Source organism: Macaca nemestrina, chromosome 12 (genome assembly GCF_043159975.1).
Source record: "Macaca nemestrina isolate mMacNem1 chromosome 12, mMacNem.hap1, whole genome shotgun sequence".
Taxonomy (NCBI): Eukaryota; Metazoa; Chordata; class Mammalia; order Primates; family Cercopithecidae; genus Macaca; species Macaca nemestrina.
In genome coordinates, this window is record NC_092136.1 from 42,933,407 (window position 1) to 42,957,387 (window position 23,981).

Here is a 23,981-nt window from a genome sequence, read left to right on the forward strand (position 1 = left end):
CACTTGACACAATTTTCGAGCTCTAGGTAAAATAACTAAGTCCCCAAACTGAGACCTGAACTAGAAAATTTACTCAAACTATTTAGTAGTCTAGAGTTTTCAAACAAAAGACATCTGGATCCTATTTTACTAGGGTTAGAGGAACAAATTTTACAGCCTAGTGCAAGAAACTGCCCTTTTAAAGGCATATAACAGACAGTTTATAGATTCTTGCAAGATAATTTTTTCCTCATTTATCTTCTGTTTTAAAGCAATTTAAAGATTGATTTAGATTTGAAAGGAAATTTCAACCATGTGAAAGTATATGATGTTCTCAGCAGTTAGCTCAAGTGCTTTAAATAGGATGGATCAGTTAATCATCTTTGTATAAGAACATTTTTTTCTTTTAAGTAACTTTTCCTTTCATAATACCATGGATTAAAATGAGAGATTAAAGAAAATGTTCAGAAAGTATATTTCTTTTAAATGGTCATAAATTTTGCTCCAAATCAAGGAAATACTAAAAATTAAAAATCACAAAAACTCCACTCTACCACTGATTATTGATTATGACCCCAAAAGAAAATATCAAAAGTTGTTTTTTACTTCTATTATAAGGATCATTTTAATTCTACAGTCAAAAAATGTTGAATTTATACTAACTTCGTTTTCAGCAATGAATATCAAAGCACTGTCATTAAAAATATCTTTGAGGTTTTATTAACTTGCTTTTATACAGAGTTTTACTTTTCACAAGTCAAACACATATTTTATATTCAGAAACTGATATTTTTCCGAAATATTAGCAGAGGGATTTCACTCTCCAGTGATGATAGCTCTATTTAGTTGAAAATAAAGGAAGTTTTACCCATGAGAACAAAAATAAGTGGTCTCATTCAGCCATCTCAGAACTCAGAGAAGCCCACAGCTTGCAAAGGAGCTTCACTAAGTGTCCCCAGAGAGGAAAACATGGCAGAAAATCAGAAACTCACTGGGAATCATTTCCAAAGTGATGTTTATGGTTTTAAAATTATGTTTATGTAATCTGGAAAAGTGTTTCGAATCAAATATAAGAATACATCGTATTTCAATGATGAAAAACACAAAACTCACAATATTGTACTGGAGACTTCATTAAGGTTTAAACTCATCTGCTCTGTGTGCAAATTACTGTTGTGATTATTGAGAGTGCTCCCAAAATCAGTTCTAGTTCTGCCTAAAACTGCTTTAAGTTATTAATTTGTATAATCCTTTAGGGGTTTGTGAGAAGCACAAATTTAAGCATTTAGATGTAAGTTTAATGTATGGAAGGCAAAATTTAGGAGTAAAATTAGATTAAGAGAAATTTCCCTTTTTTCTTTCAACTAATTATGCTTCAACACAGGGGTAAAACAGTAAGATCTGGGTTTATTGGGTTGTTGTTTGTAAAACACATTTGAATTTGCATCAAAATGAAAAAAACTTTAAATGTATCCAGAGAGAAACCTAGACATTCTTACTTAAACGTTCAATCTATCCTACTGGTATTCAACTGTTTACCATCACGTCACACACTGAAACAACAGTAGCACCATGAATAACTCATAGGATATTTTTATTGCTGGAAGTACACAATACTTCACACCATCCAAATGAGTAAAGAAGATAAAAGACCAAATTTGCAAATTAAATATTTTAATGTAAGGGGTATCTTAATCCTTGTGGATCTTCTTTTGTAAAATCCATAATTTATTTTTTGGTAAAGTGAATAATCACTGCTTTTATCAGGTTGCATGGTAATGAAGCACGGTCAGAAATGGAACAACCCCAAATCACAATTTTAAAATATTTGGGTGGGAGGAACCCTTCATATAATGTATCACCTTGAAAATGACAAGGCCATTATAATTCACTTTCATTTACCAAGATTTTAATTTGTTGTACATCCTGTAACAAGGGACAATTTATGCCAGACTCAGAGCTGGAGGAAAGGTGATCCTTAAAGGCATTTTATAATTGGGCAGCTTGTCTTGCTCTTTGATGGCTTGCCTATGATTAAAATGTTTATTCAGCGGGCTCCCTAATCAGAGTGCTCATGTAATATAATACATAATAACAATATATAAAATAAAATCCAGAAATAAGGCAAATGCTATAAACTTAAATTGGAGGAAAATTTATAAATCCCACCTAATTCTAGAGATAGAATAATCCCGTCTGTTTACTTCTGTATCACAACTTTCAGAAGCAAGATGCTTATCTGATGAAATATTTAGAATATTTAAGTAACAAAAAAGTTTTTTTTTCTCTATTCTCTCTTTAAGTAGGAACTCTAGACAATCTATATTTCTTTTTGTTTGTTTGTTTTTGAGGTGGAGTCTCGCTCTGTGGCCCAGGCTGGAGTGCAGTGGCGCGATCTCAGCTCACTGCAAGCTCCGCCTCCCGGGCTCACGCCATTCTCCTGCCTCAGCCTCCCGAGTAGCTGGGACTACGGCGCCCACCACCTCGCCCGGCTAGTTTTTTGTATTTTTAGTAGAGGCAGTTTAATCCTGTTAGTCAAGATGGTCTCGATTTTCTGACCTCGTGATCCTCCCGCCTCGGCCTCCCAAAGTGCTGGGATTACAGGCGTGAGCCCTGGCGTCCGGCCAACTTCCCCTTTCTTAAGCGATAGATGCTAAGTCCTTGGTTTTCACTTGACTCAAGGCCATTTGTCTTCCAGGCCAGAAGCCCCAAGGTTTGGTGGGGGAGTAGGTGTGGCGGGGTCCTAGAAGCAAGAGGTGTATCTTTATCCTGCTCCTTCACAGAACCCAAGTATGTGGCAGCAATGATAGAGAACGAAGTCCTAAGAAACAGCCAGAGGCCACAAGTTTGAACTCTGCCTGCGCAGTGGATATCTGAGAGCACCAAGACTAGAGAGTTCTCCCCCAGAGGCCTTCCCACAATTAACTGGGAAGAGTGTGAGGTAAATAGAAAAATCTTCACATGTCTCAAATTGTTTTTTTTACTCCCTGTTGAGGTAAGACTCAAAAATATTCAATTTGAATTGAAAAACATTAAAGCAATATTTTGCACACCCAATTATTGTGGCAAAATAAAATTTATACCCGATGCACAATTCACGAAGATTGTATTGATATGATGATATAAAGAACTTGAGGTTACACATTGTGATTACAGGTTAATTTTCTATTGGATCAAAGAAAGGTCTATTAATTGGCAGCAAGTTTTCTAGCCATGTTGTAAATTGCTGGTGTGCTCACCCATTTTTTTCTTGATTTTATTAATAAATTATTTGAGAATATTCATTCAGTGTTAGTTCTCACTTTATCTTACTTGTTCATCTAATCTCAACCCTAAAAGTATACCGAGATGTGGATAAGAAACCATTTTCTAATTAATCTTAAATTTTTAATTTGCATCAAGACTTCTTCAAACATTTGTATCTTCATTTCCTGTTCTTTGGGCTTCACGGACTGGCCAGAAGCCCTGTCTGATGGTATATGCAATATAATAAATGGGAAAACATGAAACCAAAGCAAGTAGGTTTAGCTCTGCTTATTTAGCTATGATTTCTGCAATTAATTCTTCTTTTGCCTTCCTACAGGAAAAAACAGGTTTCAAAGAGGCTTCTACATAAGGATAACATTCTATATCTTTTTCTAATAAAAACATAGATAATTTTAAAACTATCATCCCAGTCAGAAGTGGAAACGAAAAGAGCAAAATGTTGAATGAGGGAAAGTAAAAAAAGGAATAAAAAGGGAGGCTGAAAATTATTAAAAAGTAAATAGGAAGCTAGGAGGTTAAGGAGGAGGAAGATAGACAGAATATGGGAATAGACTTCCACTAAGGAGAACTGTCATATAAAACTGCATGTACAATGTCCTCCCCCACCCCCAGGAAAGTTTTGGAGGGAAAATGTATTTTATTAAACGATATTAGCAAATGCTTAGACATAGTGGCTTTGACAACAAGATCTTGAGGTTAAGAATATTGGTGGCACACTTTTAGTTTGGTCAACTGCTGCCCTAAAGAAGTTCATACTATCATTCCCGAATGAGTAGATTCTCAACATCCAGGTTAAACATTAGCAATGAAAAGCCAGCAAGCTTCTGTGTTGCTTGGATGCTGAAATCGTCTATGTCGTGACAGAGTTGCAGTAGTTTGACCTACCTGGCTGCAATCCGGCCAAGCTCTAGCAGACAGAGACACACTTCTCTGGGTTGCTTGTGGAGGACTGAAAGACAAGATAGAGGCAAACACCTTTACAATAGGAGGAATAAGCAGCTCAACAGTACTGGCTTGCCAGTGACCCTCATCCCTCATGCTCCCAGGAAAGGATCTAGTCTTCATTCTGACAGTCATAGAACCCATCACATTCCTCAATTCACCTGGCTCTACTAAAAGTTTAAATTCGTTCTCAAAACTCTGCCTATGCTTCCTCATGAAAGCTATTCGTCTCAGGAACTCTCACCCCAGGTAAATCTCACCCTAAAAATGTTTTCTTCAATTAATTAATATTGGTAAGTCAATATTGGATACCTATGTAGCTGTAATTATGATATCTGTCAATAATTGATATTTAAAAACACAAAACACAACTATGGAGCAAGGGCTAGCCATTTTAATATTATGGGCCTACCTCCAACAGTGGTTTTAGCAGGAAAAAAATGAAATAAGGATAAACATTTTATACTACATTCTTTTGTTATCCTCCAAAGATGAATGTCAAAGTGAGACCCTGTCACTTCATGTGCCCTTTGAATCAAATCTGATTAAATAATACTTTAGGAAGAAACAGTTTCAACTGACTGAATTTTGTAAATATGTACCAATGCACCATCAGCCAGTTTTGCCCGTCACAAAAGCAAATCAGAAGGTTATACTTTGAATTGATATTTCTATTATAATGTGATTAATTAGTGCATTTGCTTTATTGATAGACATTCAGTAACGTTGACAAATCATACTTGTTTTTGTCAAGCCTACAAGAAGAGCATGTAAAAGAGCGTACTATTCTCTTTTTTAAGCAAAATGTGGGGATTTTTACAATATTCTTTTATTCAGCACTGAATAAAGATAAGAGAGATTGGAAAAAATTTGCACTGAGAACAGTCTTACACTGATAAATAATATTCTAAAAGAAAATATTAGCTTATTGATTGTTTATTGATAGACTTTAAGAAAAAGAGAATATTGCCTTTATTCTTAAACACAGAATTCTGTAATAATTTAACTTGCCAGCGTTAGTCTATTCACTCAACTTAAATATTCTAATTCCTTCTTTCTACAGATTATGGTAGTGGCAATATTTGGTCCAGTGACAGCACAGTGGAATTTGCTGGGTGTGTGTAGTAAATAGAATAAACACTTTTACCTGATTGTAAAAGTATGTGATTTCATTTGGTTTTAGGGAGACATCCAAATGTATTATTATTTGGTTATAAAATGACATTTTAAAGCTTTTAAAATAAATTTGAATCCTACCAGAATTCTAATGCCTCCATTAAATTTTAAATCCTACAACTAATTATGGAAAATCTGAATTGCAAGATATTTCTATTACTGATAACACAAATTTTAGATTCAGATGACCATTAGTAAATTGTCACAAAGTCCTAGTTAGGGAATTCTTAATTACTTTTAATTAAAAGGGTTTAAAATGAAGATATTTACTACCTCCAGTTTCAAATGTACTACAAGTTGACTGTGGCTAGAATGATATCAACTTCATAAGGTTTAGCATATTAAATAAATTCCAGCACATAGCAACCTAAGGGCTGTAATATCACACAGTCATCAATTTCATACAGAGAACAATAACACATATTACAAAACAGAAATAAACAAATGAAAATGGATCTTCCTGTCTAGATCATCATTTTTTTTCTGATTCAGATTTTTTTTTAACATATCCATGGTACAAAATAACAAAAGGGAGTTTTGAGTGGGAGAAAAAAGTATATAAAAACTGAGGAGAGGAGGACTTTTAAAGCTAATGCTTTCATCCTAAGTAAAAGCTGTGTGAAGCAGTGGCTGTAGCATCAAGAGCTCTGGATACAATGTCATGCATTTCTTGATGACAAGAGTGTCAAAATCTAAAAACTATTAGTTAACTGACTCAATTATGTCAATGTGCTGCTAATAACCAACTATAAAAGGTAATACCTGATAATAATGGTTCTTTAACCAACTTACTGTACATATTCTGAGTACTAATTTGGAAAATCAAGTTCATTCTGAAGAAAAATAATAATGTGAGTGCTATAAGAAAGACAATTTCACATGCAGGATGCATCAATTTTGTGTATTTCTTTGCTTCTTCATTTACCAATTTAAAACAGCTTTTGCATGCCAAAACTCAATATCAACTCTATCATAGACTCATTAGGAAATCAGTTTGGCAAACTGAGAAGAAACTGCATGATTCTCCATTTTATTTCCTTAACAGAATCAGCCCATTAAAATTTAACACAGATAAACCTCTTCCCCAGTATCACTTCTTAGGAAAATGCTAACAGAAAAATGGTGTTTTACTTTCAATTTTTTGTGTAACTATCGCCTTTTTATAAAGCAATAACATTGCTTTAAAGCACATCTGTAACATTACCTCACACGTTAATAGCTTTTCAAATAACGAATATACCAAGCCTGGCCACTAATGGACCAAAAAAAAAAAAAAAAAAAAGAATGATTGGTGACCAGTAAGCAATGACTTAGATAAATCTGTATAGTTGCATAACTTAGCTCAATACTTAAAACAGAGAAAGGCCTTAGTAACTACTATGCCTTATAAGACAAGGAAGATGATGGTTATGTGGTGGTGGTGATAGGGGTTGTGATGCTGAACAAACTGAATAAAGGCTAACGTTTTACCTAGCATCTTTGGAAAAGGAAAGAATTTAAATCATGCGAATATTTAATTGCAAAACCAAGCACTCTTACCTTCTGGCTATAAAATTTAAATTCAAATGTCTGTATGTAGTATCTATATTATACTAAAAAGGTGACTTTTGTTGTGGCACTAGAGCAAGTTCTAAACTAAAGTTAATAGATGAAAAGAGTATAATGGCTGTGTAATTCAAGCCACAAAGCTCTGAGTGTGAGTATGAGCACTAATATTTGCTAGTCATGTTATTTTGGGAGGTTATTCTACAAAATCACATTTTTCTGCAGGAAAATAATAATGGCCACCTCAAAATATTTTTGTGATGATTAAACAAAATAATATTTACTGTTATGCTTAGCACAGTACTTGACATATAGAAAATACCTGCCCAATGTTAGTTTTACATTTTTTCTTTTCATTATTATTATTTTATTTGGTTTAGTCGATTAACATTAATTCACTTTTTTCCCCATAGGCACTTTTTTTTTTGTGCATCATAATGTGTCAGTTACTAGACAGTGAAAGAAACTCTGAAATGAAGAAAAGATTACTGTTATGAGATGTAATTTCAATTGATTCTGTTATAATGAGTATACATTAAATTTTTATCTTTTATATTATATCAGATATAGTTAATTTTAAATTTAATAAAATTTCATGTCAAATGAGTCAATTTGGCCAACATATAAAATATAAAGCAGATATCCTTCAGTGATTACAAGTTGATGCTAAGTATAAAGTTCAAGTAACAATTGCATTAGGACATATATCAGTTTCTGAAACACCAAATATCTTGCCTTTAATTTTCCTTTGTGATTAAATTTAGTAGAGTTCACTTTTAGTAATTATTTATGTTGATTATGTATTATCTATTTTAGAAGATAAAATAACTGAATGTATACCTTTGTCAAGATGATTAGACAGGGAACTTTCATTGTATTGTGTTTGTACTAAAGCCCTTGCATCCAGTCATATGTACTAGTCATTTTAAGCACATTTCATCATTTATCTTTTTCAAAAGAGCGTCTAGTTACTTTAAAATTTATAGTAGGAGAAATTTTCCCCACTTTATCATTGTAACATTAACGAAGTCTTTTGCTTTGAGTTAGGGGTAGAAGAGAGGATTGCTGTAGCTTTCCTCTGAACAAATTCTCTTCAAAACAAATAAAGAGCTCTCTAGTCAATGGTGATTATTACACAAATGGTTTTATCATTGGCGGCTTCTTTTTAAATAATCAAAACCATTTCAAGAAAAGCATAATGTAAAACACCTCTGGGAAAAGTAACACAGGTTTCCATTCTAAAAATATGTGGCAAGAGACTCAATCTCATAACCTAGATTCTATAAAAAAAATCTCATGGGCATCAAATGTCAAATGGAATGCTGCTAGCCCCAGGAATAGAAAATGAGGCCTTCCACTAAAGCAAGAGGGTAGAATTTCAATGTCACAGAATCTGCAAGGATAAAATGCATTGGACCATGAATATATAGTTTAGCTAAATATATTAAGTTTTAACAGATGGGCAAAGAAATGAAAGCATGAAAAATTGTGTTGTCCATTTGGTTTCTATATAACTAGAGGTTATAACATTAATGGTAATGTTGAAGAAAATTGCTTTTTAGCCTTTTGTTTAGTAAGGAAACTTGAAAAATATACTTTTAGATAAATGTTGTTCACTTATAAGAATATCATAAATTAATGACTGCCTACTTTCCCAGAGTAGAGAATTGCTTCTAATATGCCAAGGAGAGTGGTATTATAGAAGAAATAGTAATCTAGAGGTCAGAAGAATTGGGTTCTACTTAAGGCTAATTTCTTCAACAAGTGCCATGTTTTCTACTTGCTCTTCTTTATAAGGTAACCATACAGTTAAGAACACTTGGTACCTGGCAAACACTCAATAAATGTTACTCTCTTGCACTAAAGTGTGACCCACAGACCAACAGTATTGGCATGGCACAGAAGCTTGCTAAAAATGCAGATTTGGGGCCCTATCCAGCTCTAATAATCAGAAACTACATTTAAACAAATTTTCCAGGTGATGCGTATATAAAGTTTGATAAGTACTGTATTAATCAATGTTATAATAATAAATAGTGGTTATAACTCCTACATCTGTTTTGCTGAAAATATTTAAGTGTGCTTTGATATATGTAACATGCTCTACAAATGTGAAGGATAACAATGGTGTTAGTGGTGATGATGATGAGATGATGATGATGATAATGATAAATGGAAGGGAAATAATGTGAATGTTGGATTAGCCCTTAATAAATATTATAGGCATTTCTCTCCTGCCAGAATCTGTAAGATACATAAAAACTTTCATGCTTCCCAAGAAAGTGAAGACAGTCACAAACTACTTTCTGTGTCATGTCACTCTGAGTAAGACCCACACAAAAATCTGTGAGGTTAAATGTAGGTGTCAAATAGGGATAGTAATTTAGGGGCTATAAAACTGATCTGAGGCTAACAAGAAGAAGGAAAAAGCAAACAAAGAAGAATCTCACAAGCTCAATAATCATATGTGTGAGTATCCACATTTCCCAGAATCACCAGTAAAAATGATTTAAAATGGAATATGGCATCCATATAAATCATTTGAACAAGGAGCTTCCATTCATAATCTCATCAGTAATGGAAATCCTACAGAGTAGAACGTATTTCTTTGCCTTTGCCCCGGAGTTGAGAAATATCCTGGAAGAAAGAATGCTCTTTCTCTAGCACCCAGTGCCCAGGTTAAAATAATGGATTAAGCCACCATCACTCAGAACAGTAATGAGAGGTGAGTCTTTTCTAAGTTGGTGTATATTTTTTCCTTTTGCTTGAAATAATTCTAACAACATCTAAAATGAATGCAGACAAAGTATACGTTTCTATAACAGATGGGGCATGATTTTTGAAGGTGACTGGAGTTGAATTCAAACTGTAGCTGGGCCATTTAAAAGTTGTGTAACATTGGGCAAGGGATTTAATTGCTCCCTCCTGCATCTTCCCTGGCATAGGGGAGAGGGCCAGATTTGAAAAGGGTTTTCTCATTCCAGAGTAAAAGTGAATTCAAATGCTAAATTTCATAAAACCAAAATGTGTTAAAAAGCAAAAAGTCTAAAAGAAAATGATCCTGGGAAATAAATGAATATAAATAATCCAGGGCTGAATGAGTAGCCTGAAATTATTTTTGTAAATTAATACTAACAAAAGTAATATAGCTTTTTTTCCACAAAAATACTCTCATAGTCTTCAGTATAGACAAAAACAAGAATAAGGAGTGATTTATCAAACACTTAAAGGCAGGCATAGATTCTTTTTCTGATGCAACATGTGACTTTAAGAAATGAAATGGAAAATGCCAGTATTTAAAAATCCACACACAAACCTTTTCACTTCAGGTAGACAATGTTTGGCTCTGAAGCAAAATGCTGGCCAATGTTCAACAAAACAAAATATTCATAAAATTCCTCATCAGAATGATGCATCAGAAGAAGACAGTACCACACAGCAAACACAAACACAGAAAATAAAAAGTTTTTAAAGTTATACTCAAACAAATCACACACATTTGCATGCTACACCGCAGATAGCAAACCCTTTTCTTGTTGAGTAGATTCTTTCTCAGAGAAATAGATGAAGCATAGTCACTGGATTCCAAGTCCTATAATTATCCAATAACATAATGATATTGACACAATTATAGCAAGCAAAAAAAGTGTGTATTTTTAAAGTACTTCCCCATTCCTTTTTTCTCCAGCTCCCAGCTCACCAGAATATATATAAATAAAACAAAATAAACAAATTTCTAGCAAAAAAAGTTAACTTGACAATTTCTAAATTGATAGGCCAATGTAAATTACAAATAATAAACTGTACAGAAAGACTAGCAGTAATTTAAGAAAATGGTTACTCAAAATATCTTGGTAAAAAATGACATAAAACCATCAATTTTATGATTCATAATTGAAAACTTTCTAAGCTTGAAAATAAAGTATAGATTTCTGATCTTAATTTAAATTGTAAAAATGAGCCCCATAAAAACACTCAACATCATTCTAGAAAACGTGCTTAAATTTTTTATTTAAATGAACATTTGAAAAATTACTAAATTTACTGTTAGCAAGATTATTCATTAATACAGTCCAATAACTTTTACATTTTGGTGAAATTGAAAATATAAATGCTTTCACACCTAGAGCCTTCTATAGATATATATTTTTTAACTCTACACTAAAAATTAATTCCTTATGAAATAATTATTGGGGTCTATTTTGTTTATAGACTGATCAACTATCAACTACATACTTCTGAATTCAAAATATTTATGCTCATCTTTTTACCTTAAAGCACAATCCTAAATATTTTAAAGGAATCGAATGAAACTGTTGTTCATCTTAATATATCAGAGTAATGAAAAGAAATGTTTCTCTTGTCACTTGTATGTCAACATGGTTTGAACAGCAGGGGTCAGAGTGAGGGTTATACGTAGACCCTTCTGGTTACAACATGCTCCACAGACCACGCAAAAACCTTTGTTATGATACAGCATAGAATTCTGTAATCACTTAAAATATCAGTTTAACTTCAACAATGTGAAAAATCCTTTTAATATACTGATGTATAAAATTTTATGTCAATAAATCTCTAGGCTAATTGGTCCAATTGCATAATATAAATCAATTGTTCATGTTTCAGATTACATGCCATAATTGTTCACTATCTTAAGTTTGTTTGTTAATAGATAATTAAAGAAAATGATATAATTTACAACCTAATTACTATTTATTTTTCTTTCAAAGTCTGAATATTAAATTTTATTGTTACATATAGACACAAACGGGTGACCTCATGTTAATCATATATCATATTTCCCATATCCTTAAATAGTTTCAAGAATATTATCTTTGGATGGTATCTATGGATGACTACAATTTGTTTAAGCTGCTACCAAATATCATGGGTTCCAGCTATTTTTTGTTAATGTTTCAGTAGACATTCTGGTTCCTATCTCTACTAATTGCCTTTTAATACATTTTTGGAAGCAGAAGAACTTAATCAAAGTGTATAAATATTTCTGAGGTCTTTGATATATAATATCAAATTGCCTTCCAAAGAAAGCATGCCAATTTCCAATTTTCTTCAGCAATGTATGGAAGATTCTGATATAATATATACTTACCAATACTAACTATATAATTTTCTTAATTTAGCTATTTTTTCATAGCTTTTATTCACATCTACCTTATTACTAAAGTGTCCAATATTTTAATATCTTAATTGGATTTTTATAAGTCTTTTGCTAATAGGTTCTTCATGTCCACTTTTCTATAGGTTTATTTCTGAAACAGTTCAGGATGTAGCGAACATATGATCTAAGAACGGACATTCTACAGAGGAAAAATTATCTCTAAAGAATGCCACAGAGTATAAATTGCAGGTTAAACCCTGTATGTGGCATAGGAAGTTACCTGCCAAGCATAAAAAAGACAAGAAGCATGACATAAACATATGGAATTAGTTGCTCTCCATTCTCCCCAGTTCATCCCTTGCACACCTTCCCTCACCCACTGAGGTTTCTTGTCATTAGCTGTTGTGAAAAGAGAACAGTGAGTTGTGAATCAAGATCCTCTAACAAATACTTGTACAAAAAAGCACTGCAACAGAGGGTAGCATATCAGTTGCCACAAAGATAAGGATGCTTTATGCAGGCAAAGACCTTTGAACAGCTAAACACAGAAGCCTCTTCATACGCACTCTCCAGTGATCTACTTTATCATTCAAACACATTTTTTTCCCGTTCATCAGAGCATCTTTTCATTTTATTTGCTGTTCAAAACACTAGGACACAAAGGATGTGCTTCATCTTCTGTGCCACTGAAATGAAATCTTGAGGTAAAAAAAAAAAAAAAAAAGCCTTGCCCTAAATTTCCTTTCAAAAGTGAAGTGTTAAAAGACATCAAGCAGAGGACACAGTGTTATTGTTTCAAGAAAGTCACTTCTGCAAGTAGAGTCCAAAGTCATCAGCAGCGGCTCAATCTCCTCCTCACCCATAATGAATAATAATAATAATAATAATAATAATGATTATGAAAACAAGGAGAAAGGGTTCCACTTGTGGAAATGGAATTTCTTATTGTGCTTCCTCCTGATTATCATGAACATCTATGAGCACAGCTGTTTCCTTTCTCTGACTAATCCTAAAGTCAATGCCATAATATTGACCCCCTTCTATTACATCCTTAGAGCCTATTATATATCACTTTGGGTTCTATTCTGAGCAGGAGAAATTGAAAATGTATCTTTTCATTGAGCAGCAACTGGAAAACCTAACTAATTAACTTAACTTGGTACTGATAAGTTTAGAAATGATTTTTAAATTTTTATAACCTTTAAAAATTGTACAAAAATTTTTGTACAATTATATATATATAATATAAATTACGGACATTTTATAATGTCAGAATATATTTTTTCAAACAGACTGAAGAAGTAGGGCATCTAAAAGTTCTTCCTGACATAATTTTGTTTGCTACAGAATATGCATTTATGTACCAGGGTCATTATATAAGTTGCTTTAAACTTTATAATTTTAGGGTAAAATGTATTATTATTTGAATGGAGTTTTTAAAAGCCATCAAAGTAAATACCCATGAGAACCTTCACCTATAGTGCTATTTCTAGCAGAGAGGATTTAATATTAGATGGATTCTTTTCGGTGTCCACAGGAAAATTTTATTAGTTCGAATAACAAAAGAAGTCATGGACAATGAGAAAATAAGACAAGACCATATTTACATTCATAGATTTTATTAACCAATTTCACCTATAGTAATCACTGAGAAAATACTTCTTTAATGAAAAATTGTACAATGAATAGACTAGCAAATTAACGATAGTTCTCCATGTGATTGTTCTTTGGCAATTCAGAGGCACTGTAGAATTTTAAATCGTGATGTTAATTGTCCACACGTGCAGAGTGTACTACTTGTTACTAAGATTTGATTTTATGGCTATACATTTTTACAAGATCTTAACATTTACCAGATCTTGTAAGTGATTTTATTTAATTGTGCAAATAATTCTTCTATACCCCCTTCCTATAATCCTCCACTCACATGGTTTCCTACAAACCTGAAAGTTAAAATTGATCTGTAAATTAACCACAGGACTGAAAAACAGGTATTATCTATGTACACACACATCTTCCACCAAATTTTTTTACTTTGATATGAGGAAATGGTAATAATAATCAAAAGCTGATTTATTTACTGAGCATTTCATGAGCACACTATTGTATACAGCAGACTACTGTGAGATTATTCTGTTTCCTTTTTTTAAATTCAGGTCTAGAATATTCCCCCAGGCTAAATTTATGCTGTTCCCATCTTTGCTAAGAGAATTTTCAGAAACTTGATGGTATTTCTTTGCCATATCACACCAACTCCTCTGAGAACAAATACAGATTTCCTTAAGCAGATAAAATGAGTAAGATTTCAGCTGTTTCCATAAATTTCCTAGGTTACGCATGGGAATGGGGCCTAAGGGCAATAGGCGTTTTGGCTGTTTGGAAGGTAATTTGTATACTTGTTCTCTCTGAAGGATGCTCAGCTTACTTTGATATTAATATTCTGTATTGTATGACCTATTAAGTCGACTTTTTAAGGCTTCAGGCAAAAAGAAAGCAAAGGTTTTTTCTCTAGATGTCTCCTTTCTCAACTTGGTTGCATTTTGCAAAAATGAGCCTTTAGTTCTATTATTTTACATATTCGAGTTATACTGTGGTGGAGCCTACAAGGAAAGTTTCAACATTTTATCCTAGTATATGGAGTGGTATTGAAACACTGAATGCTCCAATATATGTTTTCTTCCAAAGAAATCAGCTCATTCTACGATTTGGAAGTGACTTTGCCAAAATCCAATCAGAACACAACTACAGAAATCTAGACAGTTATCTCAGTAGGTGTAGGCACTAAGGTATCTGTCTTTTAATTCAACATCTTTGATGATATCAGTCTCTTGTTTTCTTGCCTGATTTTTAACTCACTAAAAAATAAATAAATGAACTAATAATCTGTAGTTTCAATAAAGGTAGAGCGTATGGGCAATAGTGTTTCCATACTGCTGTAGAGGTGAACAGACCAGAGTGCTCTCTATGGCTAGAACATGCACAGCTACCCTTTAATCCAGATCAAAGTCTGGGGGTAAAATTTGGCCCTGTGTTTTCCAAATACCCACAGTTTTACACTAATGGCCCTTGTATTTAGCTCGGAAAGAATTGTGCTACTTCTGTTTCTATTCTTGTATCCATGAGGTAACCAATAGTAAGAGGGCATATTCATTTTTCTATTTTCAAAGTATCAAGTTAGCCGCAAACCTGCAAGTTTTCAACAAACTCAGACTTTTTAAGCTGATAATCTGCAAAATGACATCATACAGAAAACTTTTTGATGGCTATACTGACAAAGACAAAAGATAACTTGAGTATCTTATCAACGAAAATTCTGAAGGAAATACATACCCAAACCTTCCGATTCAAATAGACATGTTTCATCCACCCCTAAATCTCGGCACCAGGATAAGAAATTTGCTGTATTGTCTCGGGCAAAAAAGGAGCCCGAGGGTGCATTGGCTTTGCATGGGATCTTCTTCAATGGTAGATTCTGAAAAATAAAGAAATTCATTCTAGGAGAAATCTGTCAAAGTTAGCACAATGATGTTTTAAAAACATGTTTTCAACAAAATGCTTTGGAATGACCTCATGCCAATAAATAGGCTTGTGAAGAACCCTAGAAAGGAAATATAATGCTATGCAATTAACCTGGCAGTAAGGGACTGAAAATGTGTTCCTGCAAGCACATATCCTTTTCTTTTTCGTACCTAGAAGGAAAGATAGTTAAGTACTTTTCTTGGCTCGGGCTGCCGCTTCTCTTTCTCTTCTATAATTTTTATGGCCTTCCCTTTCATCTAAGCATTCTATCAGTATTTTTCACAAAGTACTTATTAATGTATTTCTCATTGGTGAAAGAGGAATGGGAGAAACACAAATATATTATAGGAATATGATATACATATAACATATATACACCTGCATTCTTACAGGTATAAACACATACTGTAAAAATTACACAAGAATTATAAAGTCAAAAGAGAGCAGCGGAATTATTTAACATCACAAGTCTCAATCATCAATACCAAGAAAGGGAAATGCTAAAAATAATGTAATGATAACATTTGCTGTGTGTGGTGGCTCGTGCCTGTAATCCCAGCACTTTGGGAGGCCGAGGTAGGAAGATTGGAGTCCAGGAGTTTGCAACTAACCTGGGCAACATAGTATATCCTATCTCTACAAATAAAAATTAGCCAGATACTGTGTGCACCTGTAGTCCCAGCTGCTCAGGGAGCTGAGGCAGGAGAATTGCCTGAGCCCAGGAAGTTGAGGCTGCAGTGAACCTTGATCATGCCACCGCACTCCAACTTAGGTGACAGAGTGAGATGTTCTATCAAAAATCTAACATTCTACAGACTTTTTTCCAGACTATTTTCTTTTAAACCACAGGATACAGCAATAGCATATAATACAAACATAATTCTGGTCTGAACTCTGCTATCCGACCTTGAAATAGATTGTTTACTTTCTGCATCATTTCTATTCTGGGATAAGAAAGTGCTTAAGATAAGGGTGGGGGTGAAACTGGATAGAGTTTTCTGTTAACCATCTCATAAAATTTTAAGCAGGAAATCTCCCTTGGAACCATACCAAGTGTTATCTTTTTTCTTTAATAGAACATAACTTATTTCCATGACATTCCATGAAACTAAAGAATGTAATTCTTTATGATGTGAAAGAATGAGCCATGCCTTTGGGTGAGCTGGGCTGCATAGGACTTTGCCTCAACAAGCAAAAAAATCAAAGAAGAAGCACTCTGTGATTTAAATTTATAAAATCTTTCTTATATCCACAGTGAACCCTTAAATACAACCAAAATATTGTTGATTGTTGAACTCATTCACAAGGATGGTTATAAAAAAATAAAATAGTGGCTAAGGTGGATTGGTGAAGTCCTGCCAACATGCAACTCTTACTAGAGTTCTTACTAGAGTTCCAAGGATTTTTTGAATATATATAACAACTTAAAACATTCAGTTACTACGTCACTCAAAATGCATGTCTGTCTAATCTCAAAGATCCATCTCTTTGTTGCAACTTGAATTTGATTTAGGATAGATGCAATCAAAGTTTCTGCATAAATACACAGATACATACTTCAAGCACTATAGCTATATAAACCATATATAGGGTTACCTATATAACAATATTTCCTTAAATGATTTTGCCCAGATATCAACTAATGGCTTTCAAAAGAATGCTTTCCTAGATGAGTTATAAAAACAATCAGAAATAGTGTAGTATAATGTCTCCCTTGTAACGTATTCATAAGCATTAATTAGCATGTATTGAAATTAAAATATAAATTCCTTAAGTCTAGCAATTCACTTCTAAGAATATATTCTACACATAAAATAGCATTCATGATTAAAATATATGTACAAGTATATTTGTTGCAACACTGATTGAATAGGAAAAAAACAAAAACACATCAAGAGAGCTAGTGGAATGGCATATAATATATAAATACAATGAAACTCTATATAATCATAAAAGTACAACATATGTACATGTATTGAACCAGAAATATGTTCAGAATATACTCTTAAGCAGAAACAAATTTGCAAACAGATATTTGTTCCATAATGTATCATTTTATGATGTATATACATGTGTACACATTAGTGTGTGTGTATATACATGCAATATAATTGGCCATATATAAAGTTAAATTGCATGTAAATATATTGTGATACATATATAAATATTTACATAGTTATAGAATGTAGATTTAGAAATAATTCAAGAAGGACCTGCCTAATTGATAGTAACTGCCTTTGAGGAAAGGAATTGATTGATGTATCAAGGAACATTTACTTATTTTATATAATTCCAAAACAAGTAATAGGATTTTTAGTGTCTTTTATGTTTTATCAATACTACAAAATTAAAAAAATCAAAGTAGTAGGCAAGTTATGTCAGCCAAAACATATTTTTTTTAAATCTGCTGAATAAAATCTCCAAGAGATGATGGTAAAGCTTTTTAAAGACACGAATAAGGCAAAAACTATGTTTAGGAAAAGAACATAATTAAATCCAAACAATGAGTCACTTTAAGATCTACCACCTGTATCCCTGGTGGGCAGGAAAAACGACATGTGAAACCACTTCAAACCAATATGAGTTTGCAGGTAAAAATTGTAATCTAGGAAGTATAAAATAAGTCACATAGCTACAGACTTGCTAAATGACATGAGGTACATGATCTATGGGGCAAAAAGGAACAAAATATCCATTTTGCACTGAAGAAGCAAGAGATTGATTTGACACTTAATCCACCAAGGGGTACATTTTGAAAGAACAGCACAAGTGACAAGCCCTCAAATATCATTCAGCCCACTCTTGAAGAATTTACAAGGACAACCACTAAGCGTGTAAATGAAAATAGCATTTATTTTCCCTTTACAAAGTCATGTACCTATCATATGCCAGAATCTCACTATTTATTTAAAATTCAATGCAATTGTACTGGAAGATGGGAAAGTCATTTTAAGACAAATAAAATGATGCTGGCTATTGATACTGAAAAACTTGGGAATTCCCAGTGTAGAAGAATTTAGCAGTAACCCTGATCTAACTACTTGGCATTTAGGTAATTTATGGGGTGTTTGCTTCTGAGGAAGAGCTGTTAAATTGAGTGTTCCCATGCCAGCTGAAGACTGGAAAATAGTAAACAGTGTGAATAGAAGCTTCCAATTTTCATCCATATAAAATATTTTATTTGAGGATTTTTTAAAGTCACACTCATTAGTCCTATCAAGTCCATCACATATAACTAGAAATAAGGATCTCTGCTCATCAGGAATTTAAAAGAGAACCTTCAATAGTTCACCTGATATGTTTTCCATATTAGTTTTATTGAGCATATTGAGCAGTATTAACCACTCAATTCTTCAAATAACTACAACATTTAAATTATATATTATCTTTGTTTACTCAGGAAAGTTTTTTTAGACAATATTATGTTCTCAAAAACGAATTGATGAATGAATGAATGAATGAATGCTAGACTGCCTCCTCAAACTAGATCATAATCGACTTGAGAACAGAACCAAATACTCTGTATTAGAAGTTTTACATCCCCAAGGGACATGTTCCCAGGCCTTCAAAATTCACTAAGTTAATGGGATAACCATGCATAAAATGCCTTCCAGAAATTCAGAAAAGCATAACTGAAAAATTTAATACCTTCAAACCTTTTCTGAAAGTTACTGAATATGAATAATGAATAGAAAACAGTCAAGCTGAACCTAAGTTGGACAGAAATTTAGTCTCACTCACTCACTAGCAAGAGTCATGCTATATTGTACAATAGTGTCCAAAGTGTAGGATTCAATATTTTGTGTTAGCAAAATGAGAAGTTACTACCAATAAGCTATTGGGATTGTGTGCAAGCAGTCAACAGGATCAACAGTAAAATTTCTAACATCAAGACTCTACTAATTTTATCTCTCAACAAGATTAATCCAACATACAAACTTATAGCTTCTAAAATACTGATAGATTGGTTGATTGACCTATAAGAGAACAGTTATGCATTCCAAAAGGGCCCTTCCCATTCCCGTCAGGAAACAACCAAGATGGGTGACAATAAATAGAAAAAAGTTAAATTTTCTTCTAAAGGTTGTTATTACTAATTCAATCCACTGCTTTTCAGATTAGTTGCCAGGTAGGCCTCTGGAGTCCAATTACCTGAGTTCAAATTCAGCTATATTTCCCTTCATGCTGTGATTGGTAAATGTACTTAAAATCTATATTTCAGTCTCCTCTGCTATACGATGTTCATAAAACAAGATGTACACCCCATTGACTATGTGTCTTGGGGTGCAAATTAATTGAAGTGTATTAGTAAGTATTCAGAAAAGGTCATCAATGCAAGTAAAAACATACTGAATATCTGTGATTTCCTTCTCTCATATTTTCTTGCCAACATTGCATTATTTCCATTATGGGTATAAGAATTCAGAAATAGACTGCCAAATAATTTACTTCTTCTTATCTTTACCCTAAATTTGAACCTTAGCTTCTGAATAGTTTTCTAATATAACTTTCTACATTGATAAAAATGTCCTATATCTGGGCTAACCAATATGGTAGTCATTAGCCACATGTGGCTATTGAATATTTGAACTTTTAAGCATTTATTTCATTTATCAACCTAAATTTAAATACCCACATGTGGCTAGTGGCTATCATATTAGACAGCACATTCATGGGGGGACAGTGAAGCTACAATTTGGAGTTTTATAAAGTGTGGTGTTTGACTGCCTGACTAGCTTCCCTCCTAAATCATCTCCATGTCTCTCAACTCCCATCAAATCCAGTAGTTACCCTGGGTGTAGTTACTAAGACATACAAACATGAAAATCATTTTCAAATATTGTACATATATGCTGCAGTATGTCCTAGTTACGGTGTCATGAAGCGCATTCATAACTAATTCTATTTATAATGTTGTAATAATCTGCATCTGGAGAACCAGGATCTTATTTAGCATTACACTGCCACAGTGCCAAATATGGTGCTTTACATACAGGGGGTACTGACTTACTGTTTCCTGAAAGTTATGGTGGGAGTGGGGAGGAGGATACTCGTGTTGTAAGTGCCTTCAGTGCTCTAGGTACACAATGTTTACTTTCATATGACTTGTCCTATTTAATTCTCAAAAAACACCACTAAATGAATTGGGTAGGTAAGAGAAGCCCCATTTTCCAGATGAAGAAACTGAGCTTATGCACAGTTCAAACCAAATCATTTGGTCTCTTATGCTCCTACACTTTCAACTGTTCCATGATAGCCCACCAATGCCTTGAAGGTAATATATTTCAACATTTGATTTATCTCCCAAATGTTTGTCCAGGCAGCATTAAAATCAAGAATCATATATTCTCTTTCACCTATTCAAGTCAGAAGAAAAAAGACTGAGAGAATGGTATCTTTAGTTCCCTTGCATTGTGTGAACTGAAAATTTAATACTGGTAGTTTAAATAATTCATTCTTCACAAAAGTTTAAGTCATACTACTCCCCTTGATCACAAACGTTTAAGTCATACTACTCCCCAAGTAGACATTTGAGATATAAAACAGAAGAGATAAATGAAGACACGAGGCTTGCCAAGAACTAATATTTTTTCTTTTCCAAAGGGTATATAAAGTGTACCGTTCAAATAGGCAGGCAATAAAGTCACTCTTTCCATGATGAAATTAATGTTTCTGCCTGTATCCCCTTGCTACTTTTAGTTTCACTGTATATTTAATAGAAAAATAATCTCTTTCAATAAAATTATTTCCTTCCTGATTCATAGTATCAAGGTGTCTAACTATAACAATCAAGTGGCTTGATAAATGATGAAAATATAGTCTTTAAGATAAAAATTATAGAAATGTTTTAAAAGGAAAAAAAACTTTTGTGGCACCCTAACCCTCTCCTGGGGACTCTCCAGTAAGACCGTGTGCCTCAAGCAGTGAGCTATGATTTAGGACAGTTGAACACAGTAAGCTTGAATCCAAAATTGACCCTTTCTCCTTTTTCTGTCTCCAAGATAAATTCCACTTTATATAGAACACATCTTACATCAAAATTTTAGTGCAATATTCATGCTGTAATGCCATAGGAATATTCACATGCATAAAAAGGAAATATAAAACAAGTTTCTCATAGCAGAGTTTTAGTACACCCTTCTTCCTCTGAAATCATGAAATTAATCACTTAACTGACAAAGTTGGCAAATAAGTACAGCATTTTGAATTATCTGAAATCATCTCTGGCGTAATATAAACTAATGTTTGAAATGAAGGTCAAACCTAGTCCTCAAGCCTCAGGCTTACAAGATGGACAATAAAAGTTACTATGTAAAAGAGTTGAAAACATTATCTACTAAAAATCTGCCCATGGATGCTTATAGCAGTTCTATTCGTTGGAAACAACCAAGATGTCCTTTAGCAGATGAATAATAAAGAAACGATGGTAAAGTCAGACAATGGATTATTTGGTGCTACAAAAAAAAAAAAAAAAAAAGGCGCTATCAAACCATTAAAACACATGGTGGAACTTTAAATGCATATTTCTAAGTGAAAGAAGCCAATCTAAAAAATACTACAGACTGTATGATTCCAACTATATGACAATCTGGAAAGGCAAAACCATGAAGACAGTAAAAAGATCAGGGGTCAGCAGGGAGGGACAGATGAAAAGGTAGAATACACAGAATTGTTAGGTCAGTGAACCTATTCTGTATGATACTATATTGGATACATGTCATCTGTAAAAACACATACTGTTTAACACTAAGAGTGAACCCTAAAAACTATGGACTTTGGGTGACAATGTGTTAACGTAGGTTCAATGACTGTTAACAAATATACCATTCTGGTGTACTTTCCACTCAATTTTGCTGTGAACTGAAAGCTTCTCTAATAAGTGAAATCTAAAAATGTTGAACTCATAAAGTCAGGGACGAGAACGGTGATTGCCAAGGGTAGGAGAAAGGGGTTGAGGTCTTGGGAGATGCTAGTCAAGGGTACAGATTCAGTCAGCCAGTATGAATAAGTGCTGGAGATCTATTGTACAACCTGGTGACTATTATTAATAACAATGTATCACAATAATTGCTAAGAGAGAAGATTTTAAATGTTCTCATCACAAAAAAAGTAAGTGGGGTGATGAATATTTTAATTATCTTGATTTAATCATTTCACAATATACACATATATGAAAACATCACAAATACACCATAAATACATGTAATTTTTGTTACACGTTAATTATACCTTAACAAAGCTTTAAAATAATGTCTGCAAAAAGGTTACTATGTCATTGATAGTTTGAGAAGCAACAAATGCTTCCCAAAGGAGAAAGTACAGGAAGTTTGACAACAAATGCATTCCTTCCATTTTTTTATACTGTGTGCCTAATTTATATATCCATCCACATGGAATCATCATCAACTATGAAAAGCTTGTCTTCTCCCAACTAATCGTTTGCATATGAACACACTGAGATTAATTTCTTAAAACCTCCAAAAGTCTAGTTCTACACTTTAAAATTAGTCAATTGGTGAGGCTATCGAAAAAATTTAAATAGAAATCTCAGTGTTCATAATGAGTAGTAACAGAAAGATTGTAACATTTACTATTATTATTATTTCAATAGTTTTGGGGAGACAGGTGGTGTTTCATTACATGACTAAGTTCTTTAGGTATAATTTCTAAGATGTTGGTGCAGCCATCACTTGAGCAGTGTTCAATGCACCCATTGTGCAGTCTTTTATCCCTCGAACCCCTCTCACCCTTCCCCCAAAGTCCCCATAGCCCATTATATTTTTCTTATGCCTTTGCATCTTCATAGCTTAGCTCCCAGTTATAACTGAGAACACACAATGTTTGACTTTCCATTCCTGAGTAACTTCACTTAGAATAATGGTCTCCAACTCCATTCAGGTTGCTGTGAATGCCACTATTTCACTCTATTTTATGACTGAATAGTATTCCATGATATATATATATATAATATATATAACATAATATATATACACACACACAATATATATATACACCACATTTTATCCACTTTTTGGTTGATGGACATTTAGGCTGGTTCCATATTTTTGCAATTGCAAACTGTGCTGCTATAAACATGTGTGTGTAAGTGTCTTTTTCATATAATGAATTATTTTCTTCTGGATAGATACTCAGTGGTGGGATTGCTGGATCAAATTGTACTTGTACTTTTAGTTCTTTAAGAAATTTCCATACTGTTTTCCGTGGTGGTTGTACTAGTTTAATTTCCCACCAGCAGTGTAAAAGTGTTCCTTTTTTTACCATATCCAGGCCAACATCTACTTTTTTTTATTTTTAAATTACGACCATTCTTGCAGAAGGTGGCATCACATTGTGGTTTTGATTTGCATTTCCCTGATAATTAGTGATGTTGAGCATTTTTCATGTGTTTGTTGGCCATTTGTATATCTTCTTT

At 33.3% G+C, this 23,981-nt stretch overlaps 1 protein-coding gene across 8 annotated transcripts in view; it reads right to left on the bottom strand.

Moving 5' to 3' along the window:
• The window catches only part of LOC105487026 (growth arrest specific 2), a 176,329-nt gene that overhangs the window by 71,066 nt on the left and 81,282 nt on the right, over positions 1–23,981 (bottom strand). For all 8 annotated transcript variants that reach the window (XM_011750294.3, XM_071074959.1, XM_011750292.3 and 5 more), the window contains 2 exons: positions 15,359–15,500; positions 4,132–4,195 (listed from right to left, as the gene is read on the bottom strand). In XM_011750294.3, coding sequence (XP_011748596.1) covers positions 4,132–4,195; positions 15,359–15,500 — 206 coding nt within the window. The remainder of the gene's footprint in view (positions 1–4,131; positions 4,196–15,358; positions 15,501–23,981) is intronic.